Source organism: Ceratotherium simum, chromosome 14 (genome assembly GCF_057802395.1).
Source record: "Ceratotherium simum simum isolate JZ-2026a chromosome 14, ASM5780239v1, whole genome shotgun sequence".
NCBI lineage: Eukaryota > Metazoa > Chordata > Mammalia > Perissodactyla > Rhinocerotidae > Ceratotherium > Ceratotherium simum.
This window is the reverse complement of record NC_141913.1, coordinates 6,831,038-6,843,058: the sequence shown is the minus strand read 5'-3', so window position 1 is coordinate 6,843,058 and position 12,021 is coordinate 6,831,038. Positions and strand designations below refer to the sequence as shown.

Genomic DNA, 12,021 nt, shown 5'->3' with positions numbered 1-12,021 from the left:
CGCAGTCGTTGTTCAGTAGCATTTTGTTTAATCTCCACATATTTGTGGCTTTTCTGATTTTCTTCCTATAGTTGATTTCTAGTTTTTTACTGTTGTGGTCAGAAAAGATGCTTGGTATCATTTCAGTCTTCTTAAAGTTATTGAGACTTGTTTTGTGAACTAATGTGTGATCTATCCTGGAGAATGTTCCATTGTCTTGACATGAGTACAGCCATGTTTGGCCACTCCATTGACCTACAGCCACCAGCACAACAAAGAAATACAAGGCTGCTTTCTGTGTGGTGGGAACTGGCCTTTTCCCGGGAACTGGCCTTTCTCCCACGGAGAGGGTTGCAAGTTGTAACATTTCAAGGCTCTTGGAGCGTCGTGGCCTGGAATGGACTGGCCATCTGTGCCGGGCTAGGACGATAACCAAAGAGAACAATGCACGTACGCAACTACTGGGCTGGGCCGTTAGCCAGGGGGCTCAGTGCACGTACGCCACTGATGACCATTTGTGCATGGGAACACTAAATGCTTGCTCTGCAAACTCTGTAATTGCTTACTCTGAAAATTACTGATGGTATAAAAACTGCTGGAAACTGAGCCTCAGGGAGAGTTCCACCTAGAGAGAGTTCCACCTGTGGAAGGGACACCTTGCCCAGGACGTGTGATCCTTGCCCAGCCGCGTCGATTGCCAGAGCTCTCCCGGCAGTGGGGCGTGGATGTTGTGAGTAACTGATTTGATGTGAAGTAATTGATTTGATATGAAGTAATTGATTTGATGTGTTCTCTTTTCGGTTAACCTGGTGTTTCTCTTTCTGGTTGATTTGTGTCATTTCTCTTCAGCCGATGTGGGTGTTTTCCCTTTCCAGTCGGGCTGATGTTTTTTCCCTCTTAATATTTGACCTATTTGGATCTGTTTGCAGACTGTCACCTTTACTATCCTCTATATAATAAAATATACCTTCAGTCCATTTGTTTGGAGTGGAAAGTGTCTTTTACGTCTCCGATCGAATCCCCGAACCTCTCATAACATCCATGTGCATTCAAAAAGAATGTGTATTCTTTGATTTTTGGATGGAATGTTTTGTGTATATCTAGTAAGTCCAACTGGTCTAATGTATCATTTAAGGCCAATGTTTCCTTATTGATTTTCTCTTTGGATGATCTGTCCGTTGGTGTAAGTGCAGTGTTAAAGTCTCCTACTATTTTCTTGCTCTCTATTTCTCCTTTTATGTCTGTTAATAATTGCTTTATATATTTAGGTCCTCCTATGTTGGGTGCGTAGATATTTACAAGTGTTATATTCTCTTGTTGGATTGTTCCCTTGATCATTATGTAGTGCTCTTGTTTGTCTCTTGTTACAGTTTTTGTTTTAAAATCCATTTTGTCTGATAGAAGGATTGCTACCCCAGCTTTCTGTTCATTGCCATTTGCATGGAGTATCTTTTCCAGTCCTTCACTTTCGTTTTCTGAGTGTCTTTAGATCTGAAGTGTGTTTCTTGTATGCAGCATATATATGGGTCTTGTATTTTTATCCAATCAACCACCCTATGCCTTTTGATTGGAGCATTTAGTCCATTAACATTTAAAGTAGCTATTGCTAAGAATGTACTTATTGCCATTTTGTTACTTTTTTTCTAGATGTTTTAGTAGTTCTTCTCTGTTCCTTTCTTCTTCTGTTGCTCTCTTCTCTTGTGGTTTGATGGCTTTCTTTAGTATTGTGCTGGGGTTTTTTTCTCTTAATTTTTTGTGTATTTATTATAGGATTCTGGTTTATGGTTACCATAAGGTTCATATAGAATAACCTAAGTAGATAGCAATCTGTATTAGGTTGACGGTCACTTTAGTTTGACCTCTTGCTAGAAGCTTTTCATTTTTACTCCCATCCTCCCACATTTTATGTTTTTTGTGTGTGTGTGTGTGTGTGTGAGGAAGATTAGCCCTGACCTAACATCTGTTGCTAATCCTCCTCTTTTTGCTGAGGAAGATTGGCCCTGGGCTAACATCTGTGCCCATCTTCCTCTACTTTATATGTGAGACGCCTGCCACAGCATGGCTTGATGAGCAGTGCGTAGGTCCATGCCTGGGATCCAAACCTGTGAAGCCCGGGCCACTGAAGCGGAGCATGCAAACTTAACCACTACGTCACCAGGCCGGCCCCCACATTTTATGTTTTTGATATCATATCTAACTTCTTTTTTTTGTGTGTGCATATCCATTACCATCTTATCATGGAAATAGATCATTTTAGTACTTTTGTCTTTTTTTTTTTTGTGAGGAAGATCTGCCCTAAGCTAACATCTGCCAATCCTCCTCTTTTTGCTGAAGAAGACTGGCCCTGGGCTAACATCCATGCCCATTTTCCTCTACTTTATATGGGATGCCGCCACAGCATGGCTTGACGAGCGGTGCGTCACTGCGCACCCGGGATCCAAACTGGCGAACCCCGGGCTGCTGCAGCGGAGCATGCACACTTAACTTCTGGCACCGCTGGCCCGGCCCCCAGTACTTTTGTCTTTTGACCTTCGTGTTAGCAGGTGGTTGATCTGCTACTTTTACTGTATATTTGCCTTTACCAGTGATTTTATTGCTTTTTTTTTGGTGATAATTTTCTTATTCCTATTTGTGGTCTTCTCTTTTCCACAAATGAGTCCCTTTAGCATTTCTTGTAAGGCTGCTTTCTTGGTGATAAACTCTTTTAGTTTTTGCTTGTCTGGGAAACTCTTGATCTCTCCTTCCATTCTGAATGATAAGCTTTCTGGGTAGAGTATTCTTGGCTGTAAGTTTTTTCCTTTCAGTACTTTAAATATATCATGCCACACCCTTCTAGCCTGTAAGGTTTCTGCTGAGAAGCCAGCTGATAGCCTTATGGGGTTTCCTTTGTATGTAACTTGTTGCCTTTCTCTTGTGGCTTTTAGGATTTTCTCTTTATTTTTAATTCTTGACATTTTAATTATAACGTGTCTTGGTGTGGGCCTCTTTGGGTTTATCTGGTTTGTTGCTCTCTGTGTTCCTGTACCGGGATGTCTGTCTCCTTCCTTAGGTTAGGAAAGTTTTCAACTATTATTTCCTCACATAGATTCTCTGCTCCTTTGTCTGTCTCTTCTCCTTCTGCGCCACCTATAATGTGGATGTTAGTGCGCTTGATGTTGTCCCAGAGGTCCATTAGACTGTCCTCATTCTTTTTCATTCTTTTTTCTTTTATCTGTTCAGCTTGGGTGATTTCCTTTAGTCTTTGGTCCAGCTCGCGGATCCAATCTTCTGTATCATCAACTCTACTATTACGTCCCACTAGTGCATTTTTCATTTCCAGTGTTGTATTCTTCATTTCTCATTGGTTCTTTTTTATATTTTCCAGTTCTTTGTTGGAGTTCTCTCTGAGTTCATCCATTCTTCTCCCACCATCAGTGAGCATCTTTATGACTCTTAGTTTGTACTCTTTGTCAGGTAGATTGTTATTTCTTTTTCAGATTGTTTATCTCTGTTTCTTTTTCTGGGGTTTTGTTTTGTTCCCTTACTTGGAATGTATTCCTTTGTCTCCTCATTTTATCTCTTTCTCCATGCTTATATCTGTGTATTAGGTAGGTCAGCCATGTCTCCTGATCTTGGATAGGTGGCCTTATGTAAGAGATGCCTCTGTGGCCCAGCATTCTGCTTCCCTCTTGTCATCAGTTCCAAAAGTTCCAGGAGTGTCCCCTGTGTGGGCTATGTATGTCCTTTTATTGTGGCGGGGTTGCTCTTCCTGCAGTTGCCTGGGGAGGCGAGGCTGTCCCCCTGCCTGACTGGTTGTAATGCTCAGCTGCCATGTGGCTGCTCTGGACCCTTCAGACACTTTACTGGGTGTGGGGAACCCCAGCACAGTTGGTTGCAAGGTCTAATAGCACATTCTTGTTGCAGTTTTTCTGTTAAGTAGGCCCCCAGCGTGGCTGGTTGTTAGGCTCAGGGGCTTACAATTGCTGTAGGCCTCTGGCCTGCAAGGCTGTTGTCAGCTCTCTCAGCATTGCAGCCGAGTGGGGCAGCCCAGGCATGGGAGCACCCAGTTTTTTCAGGCTTTTGAAGGTGGGGCTGATTCTTTATGAGAGTGTTTGAGAAGCACAAGTTTGCTGCAGCTGACAAGCTCCAGTGCCTGCAGGACCACACACCTCGTCAACACAATCTTGCCCCGTGTGCACACCCCGACCCGATTAAGTGGTCCCAGTTGCTCCACTGCAGAGGCTCCATATACTCTGCCAACGCAGGCCCACCCCTCTCACATGCCCTACCCCTCAGAGGCAGACCCACTTATCCCCCTGCAGAGGTCCCACACACCCTGCCTGTGCAGGCCCACAAGTTGCCCAAAGGCTTGTTCTTGGTTTGAGGCCAGTCCCCAGGGCAGACTGCCTGCCCTGGCTGAGCTGGATTAAATCCGTGCTCTAGTGGGTGGGGCAGACGCCTTCGATAACAGGCCAAGGGAAGAAATCCAGTGGCATCTGCCAGCGTCTGTGTCAGTACTCCTGTACTAGGTCACAGTAATAGCTGCCGCCAGTGTCCCAGTCCCTGGGGAGGTCTCTCCTCTCTCCAAGATGCACCCAGAGGCTATCAAGTGAGTCTCTTTTCACCAAAGAACTGTGTACCTTTCTTTCTGGTGATTTTAGGTCGCTTTCCGAAATGGGTGAATTTGTGCATGAGCCCTTTAAGAGCAGTCTTTTTTTTTCCCCTTATGTCCCAAAGCTTTTCTGGTGGTATTCCCCGTTGTTGTTAATAGCCAGCAAAGCCAGATATTATGACACTTGTGTCGGTTGTGCTGAGTCCAAAAGTTGTTTATTGTGGTAACATTCTCCCGCTCAGATCCCCCACTCCTCCAGGGAAGGTTTTGTACCTTAAGATTGCTCCCAGTGGGCCGTGAGGTGGTGCAGCTTGAAGGTGGCTTTTTTCTCTCCAGAAAGGGATTTCTGCCTCTTCTACCTCAGTCAGCACTGTCCCTTGTTGTGGGGGTTCTTTTTATCCAGTTTTCAGTTCTCTCTCAGGGGTAATTATTCCAAGAGTAGTTGTAAATTTGTTGTGTCCGTGGGAGGAGGTGAGTTCAGAGTCCACCTACGCTGCCATCTTGACACCATCTCTCCAAATGCACATACCTTGTAACTGAGCAGTCGTCTTGGGAATTTTTTCTTCAGATACACTTGCACAAATGGTATGTGATGCATGTGCAAGATTAGTACTTGCACATTGTTTATAATAACAGAAGTTTGGAAGCAATGTGGATGGGGGACTGATTAAATAAGGTACATCCATACAGGGAAGTACCCTGTGGCCATAAAAAAAGATAAAGTAGCTCTTTAGGGACTGATATGGAATGATCACCAAAAGAAATTATTTAAAATCCAAGACATAGAAAAGCACATAAAATATTCTAATATTTGTGTAAAAAGGTGGAAGATGGGAGGACACACATGTATTTACAAATACAATGGAGAGATTTAAAAAAAAGAAAGAAAATGGATTGCAGAAATCTCTAGCTACTTGAACTGAAAAATAAATAAATTCAAATAATGAGGGGCTTCAGGGGTACTTTATACATTGCTTCTGGAGGTGTGGGGTGAGGAGGCGGCTTTTCAGTGTTATATTCCCTTTTTCATCTTTTGGTTAAGTTCTTAAAGCTCTTCATTGAAGTATAATATACATACATAGATCTTTTGAATTTTGAACTATGTGGGCATACTACTATTACAGGAAAAATAAAATATATAATGGAGGAATTGAATGAAACCATCCTTGTATTTAGGGAAAGAATGACTAGCGTGGGTGGTAAGGAAATGGAGAAAATGATTATGGAAAATTAAAAAGTTTGATGGAAGGAAAGAAAGGATGAACTAGGGAAGAGAATTTTGAAAATGTAAGAGGAAATATTCAGAAGAGGAAGAGTGGACTAAGGGCATAATTTTATGATGTCCAAGTCATTTTAAATGAAAATTTACCTACTTAAATTTTATTCAGAAAATTTACTTAAGACATACTGCCCCCTCTTCCACGTTTCTGCCTTCCCCCTCTCTGATAGTTCCATATATCTGAGGTACTACATTACTTCTGCTTCAGGCCTAGGATTTAAATACTGGGTGGAGCTTTGGTGGGTGGAGTGAGAGAGTAGAACATAAGGACTGCTTCAGAATTTAACAACTGAAGCATTCAGGTGACATTTGAGAGGACTATTGTTTTAGATTTGGCAAGGAGTTGAGCATAGATTCTTATAAAAATTTAAGTTCTGGGGCTGGCCTGGTGGTGTAGTGGTTAGGCTCACGCACTCCACTTTGGCGGCCCGGGGTTCGCAGGTTCGGATCTTGGGTGTGAACCCGTGCACACTTATCAAGCCGTGCTGTGGCAGGCATCCCACATATAAAGTAGAGGAAGATGGGCACTGATAATTAGCCCAGGGCCAATCTTCCTCAGCAAAAAGAGGAGAATTGGCAACAGATGTTAGCGCAGGGCTAATCTTCCTCACCAAAAAAAAAAAAAAATTCTGCTTTCTCATTATTTGTGATTGATTTCTGATGAGCATACAAAGTAACAATATAACTGTGGATTTTTCTTTTTCTTTTTTTTTTTATTTCTGTTTGTCTGTTTTGTGAGGAAGACCAGCCCTGAGCTAACATCCAATGCCAATCCTCTTCTTTTTAGCTTAGGAAGACTGGCCCTGGGCTAACATCTGTGCCCACCTTCCTCTACTTTATATGGGATGCCGCCACAGCATGGCTTGACAAGTGGTGCATCAGTGTGCGCCCAGGATCCGAACCGTCGAATGCTGGGCCGCCGCAGCGGAGCACACGCAGTTAACCGCTTGTGCCACCGGGCCGGCCCCCTGTAGATTTTTCTTTAACTGAAGAATCTCTTAAGGTTCAGAGAAAAGGTACTTAGGCATATAATAAATAGCATTTGGAGCACTTAATAGTTTAAAAACCGTGTGATATTTAACTCATTAAGTTAAATTTTTCTGGGTTACCTTCTTATGGGCTGATTTCCTACTTCACCTCTTTTGGCTGTTAGATTTGGTTGGTTGATGCTTTCACATTTTAGGGCAGTGTCCTTACTTGAGTCATGGACCCTACAGAGTATCTTAGAAAAATTTTTATATGGAAGATATTTTGCATGTGATTTCTGGAGCTTCATGGTTCTCCTGGCACTCATTCATAGACCTCTAGATTAAGAATGTGTTTATATAAGAAATGATGGGTTCACAAGGTAAAGAACCAGCACTATCCTAACAAGTAAGAGTCCTGAGCTATCTCTAGTGCTTTACTTTTCCTGACTTCAAATATTAAATACTCTCCTGTATCTATTCCCATTTTGTCTCTCAAGATGTGAATATTGGACTGTCTGGGTTTCCAAAAGGGTGGTTTGGATATGATTAGCCCCTGATGGACTATTGAGAGTGGGAGCCATCTCTCTTGCTTGGGCCACGAGTGGATTGTCCCTTCTGGGTTGCTATCCACTCTTCGCTTTTCTGCTACTATCCTAAAGTAGCAGGCAAAGACTCAGAGTGGGCAGCAGACAGGCAGTCTAGAGTCTAGCTTGCACACTTTTCTGATTTAGCCAACATGTTTAAAATTCTTTTTGGTTCTAATGCCTTGAGCAGGATTATATGCTTTCTAGTTTGTCACTATTCCACCGCTCCCTGTTATGTTACACCTGACCTTCTTTGCTCATTCACCCCTAGCCCCTGGGGCCTTTTAGTTTGTGGCCTTGGCTTAGAGATTGAAAGTGTCCAGGCGCATTCATTTCCCTAAGGTGGACTGGGGTGCTCAGTAGGAACTTGGAGGGCAGAAGTTGGGTGACCACTTGTCCCTGTTTGCCCAGGCTGTGGGGTTTGTTGGGATATGAGACTTTTCCTTTTTAAAATTGGGACAGTCCTGGGCAAACAGGTGGTTGGGCACCCCAGTAGGCATCTTCATGATGAGTTTACAGAGTGGCTTGTCAGTCTGATGGTTCTGGATGAAATTCCGCGGGTATTCATGGGCGAGTACCGTAAGTCAGGTGTGCCAAATCTTCAAGGCTAACATTAATGTGAATCTTTTAAAAATAAAAAGCTTTCATTGTAAAGCCCCTTTAGTAAGTTAGGGCGAGTTAGTAACTGATGAAATCAATCATCATAGGGTGTTCATTACCAAAAGGTTGAGAACCACAGATATAACGTACTTAATACAGATGCATCATTTGTGTGATGGAAGCTTTCACATACTTTTTTCAATTTTCTTTCTTTAGTATTTCATTTTCCTAACTAGCAAAGTTTTATTTATATGCTAGTATTTAATTAGGTATTAGTATAATTGTATAAACTCATTCTTTTTTAAGCTGATGCATTGGATTTGATTGCACAAGATGAAGAAGAATTTAATAAGGAGCATCAATTTATGCAGGTTTGTATTTTATTGGCATTAATGCAAGTTTAAAACTTTTTCTGTATTAATTTAAATGTAGGCAAAATGTTCATTTCTTTCTGAATAGATATATAGTTTATAGTATAGAATTGTATCTTGTGCTTCTTGGGGCTGGCCCGGTGGCATAGCGGTTAGGTTCGTGCATTCTACTTCAGTGGCCTGGGGCTTGCTGGTTTGGCTCCTGGGCACGGACCTACTCACTGCTCATCAAGCCATGCTGAGGCAGTGTCCCACATAGAAGAACTACAAGTCTACAACTATGATATACAACTATGTACCAGGGCTTTGGGGAGAAGAAAAAAAAAAGAAGATTGGTAATAGATGTTAGCACAGGGCCAACTTCATAAAAAAAAGAAGAATTATATCATGTTCTTCTCATGTTTAGACAATTTCTGCTTTTTCCTTCATACTCTAAATTATTAATTGAAAAATAACTGGCACACTGAAATAGTGTTTAATTCACTTAAAATTGCTTTAATAGGCTCTGAAGATAATTTCACAATTTTAACCATGTTTTAAAATGAGGTAATGCTATTTGTTTTTATTAAAGATTTACTCCTTTCTAAAGATTTGTGTAAATGACAGTCAGTGTTTGATTAAGCAATATATTAAAACAATGCATATTATAACTCAAGTTTTAAAAAATGAATTTCTCTTCTTCTGGACTTCATTACCTTTATTAGCTGCTTAAGCTTGAAATTGTTCAAATTTTTTAAAAACTAAAATATTTAAATTTTCTTAGTTAAATTTTTTTATTTTTGCATATAAGAAGAACAGAAAGAAGGCTTGCTGGGGAAATAAAATGAAACAATAACTTTTTTCCTAGGAAGAAAATATAGATGCCCAGAACACTTCAGTTGCACTAGGGGATACATCCTGGGGAACTTCAATTAATTACAATTTGTTGAGGAAATCACTTAGCACATCAGATTTGGACAAAGATGATGCCAGTTATTTACGTCTGTCTTTAGGAGAGTTCTTTGCTCAAAGATCTGAAGCGCTTGGTTGCCTTGGTGGTGGTTACAATGTGAAAAGAGTAAGTATGATGTGTGCTAGAAGTGGTTAAATTCACCAGCCTTTATATTTTGAATATTATGAAGGTATAGCTAGAGCATAATATCTTTAAAGCAGAGACAGAATAGGGATATGATAGAATAGTGGTAAAATGCTTAGGTTTTATAGTCGGTCAGACCCTGACTCCAGTCCTAGCTCTACGTTTTAACTAGTTCTATGACATGGAACAGTTTATTGAATTTATTTTCCAATTTCTAAAATGAAATGCTGTTTTGTAGGATTTTGTAAGAATTAAATGTGATGATGCATGTAAAGCATTTAGCACCAAAACTAACATGCAGTAAGTGTTCAATACCTGTTAGTTGCTGTTGGTATTATTATATCATTGGTTGGTGGGAAGAATTCAAAGATTCTTTTTTTTTAACCTGTTGTCTAAAAACATGTTTTGAAATATAGGAGTGTTTTGGTTTAATATGATGTGATACATGTGGAAATTTAAAAATGCAAGCAATAGTGATAAGTTCTATGAAGAATGAGTAGAAGGAGCTGCTTTAGCTGTGGTGGTCAGGGTGACATCTGAAGAGATGGCACTGAACTGGGACTTAAATGATGAGAAGGAGGCAGCCACCAGAGGATCTGGAGGAAGAGTGTTCCCAGCAAAGGGAGAGCATATATGTGAAGTCCTGGTGGTAGGAACTAGAGTGGCATATTGGAGGCATAGAAAGCAGGCAAATATAGCTAATGTGACTAGGGGGAGGGGGTGAGGATAGGGTGGATTAAACAGAAGTAGACAAGGGCCAGAGCATGAGGGGTCCTTGTAGCACTTGGGTTCATCTCAGATGAACTGGGAAGAAGTGCTTGGAGGCAGGTAGCAACTTTGTTTTGGTGTCCAGGCCCATCTCCAGGTGTGACAGGATGCCACCATATATGTCAGGAGCTTGCTTGGAGAAAGTCAGTGAACCACAGAGGAGGAGTAGAAGCTGGCAGAAGCTTAGTATACAGGAAGAGATGTGATGAGGATCAGGATCTAGGATGATAGTATGGAAACAGAAAAATTCAAGATTTCTTTTGGAGGTAGAGTTAAAGGACTTGTTGATAAATTCCATTTAGTGAGTTAAGGTTATTGGAGGTAATGTTTACTAAAACTGAATTTCACTAGGGGTGTAATTTAAAACAATAGCTATGGTGTTAGAACTCACAGTTGATTTACAGAACTTAAATTTGAAACTGAACTGTGGGTCCCATCTGTGCAGTGAATTAAAAAATGAAAATAAATACTTGAGAGAGGCAGATTTTTCTGCCTGGATTGATTGGGATTTTTGACATTTTGAGAGAAGTTGAAAAGTAACTGAATTCCTTACTAAACAAATGAACAAGGCACTGGATCATGGAAAAACAGGTCTATCACTTGGAATTTCTGTTTTGGTATTAGTTATGAAATGTTACTTGCATTCAAATTGCTGGATCAAGGGAAGAAATTCCCAAGTGAAGATCAATTGAGGGGCCGGCCTGGTGGTATAGTGATTAAGTTCGTAGGTTTGGAACCCCGGGCGTGGACCTACACCACTCATCAAGCTGTGCTGTGGCGGCGACCCACATACAAAGTAGGAGAAGATTGGCACAGATGTTAGCTTAGGGCCAAGCTTCCACAGCAAAAAGAGGAAGATTGGCAACAGATGTTAGTTCAGGGCCAGTCTTCCTCACAAACACACAAAAAAGATCAATGGAAAATTGAGTGCATTAACAAATTCATATTTTATGTCTATCATGTGAAAGATCTGTAAGAAAGACAAATGGGAATTCCCTGCCCTTTAGCAAGCTCCTTGAACGTAAATCTTTCTAAAACTTTCATCCAAGTCAGTAGGAACATACCTAATCTTAATACAGATTTTCGAGGATGTATTTATTGTGTAAAATAAAATGCCCTTATACTGTAAGTTCCAGGAAGGTAGGAAATTTTATTTTTTGTCTCCCTGATAAGTCACTAATGATAATTAACAATGCCTTACACATAGTAAGTGCTCAATAATAATTACTGAAGGAACAAAGTGTCATTTCTGGGTTGTTTTATTTTGGATTTCTTAGTAAGGGCAACTTAATTGACAATGTTAGTTCTTATGACTAAAGATAGCTAACAATAAGGAAATAAAAGGTTCTATCTGGACTTTTAAAGTTCGTCTCTAGTAATTTAAGTTTAAATGGAAAGAATAGAATTATTTTGTTAAAGTCATTTAGCTAGGTTACCAGTATTAGTATAAACTAGTCTAGAATTTCCCAAAGCAGTTGAAAATTGAGGAAATAATTCACATGTTTATTTTGTAGCCATCATTTGGTTATTTTATTAGATCACCAGAGAAGAGAGAACCTGTTGCTTTAATAAGAAAATCTGATGTATCAAGAAGTAATTTGGAAAAAGAAATGGCTTGTCTTAACCATGATCTGTTTTCAGGTAATGGATTAAACGAAGGAGTTTTTAGTAACCTTCTTTTTTTAACCTGGGAATTAGTGGTTGTGAGATCATGTTCTTTATGAATGAAAATGTATATACCACTTTGAATTTTTTAAGTATTAGTTACAAATTTGATTCTTAGGTAAAACCCCACATTGCCTTTTC

The 12,021-nt window shown here is 40.4% G+C and overlaps 1 protein-coding gene across 12 annotated transcripts in view; it reads left to right on the top strand.

The window, feature by feature from the left end:
- The window catches only part of LOC101394358 (nucleoporin SEH1), a 164,090-nt gene that overhangs the window by 76,966 nt on the left and 75,103 nt on the right, over window positions 1–12,021 (top strand). For 11 of the 12 annotated variants that reach the window (XR_015554247.1, XM_087438931.1, XM_087438928.1 and 8 more), the window contains 3 exons: window positions 8,308–8,372; window positions 9,220–9,429; window positions 11,730–11,856. Coding sequence is in view for 11 of the 12 variants with exons in the window: in XM_087438931.1 (XP_087295057.1) it covers window positions 8,308–8,372; window positions 9,220–9,429; window positions 11,730–11,856 (402 nt within the window). In the remaining variant the exon portion in view is untranslated. The remainder of the gene's footprint in view (window positions 1–8,307; window positions 8,373–9,219; window positions 9,430–11,729; window positions 11,857–12,021) is intronic. The other variant, XM_087438930.1, reaches the window with a different exon arrangement.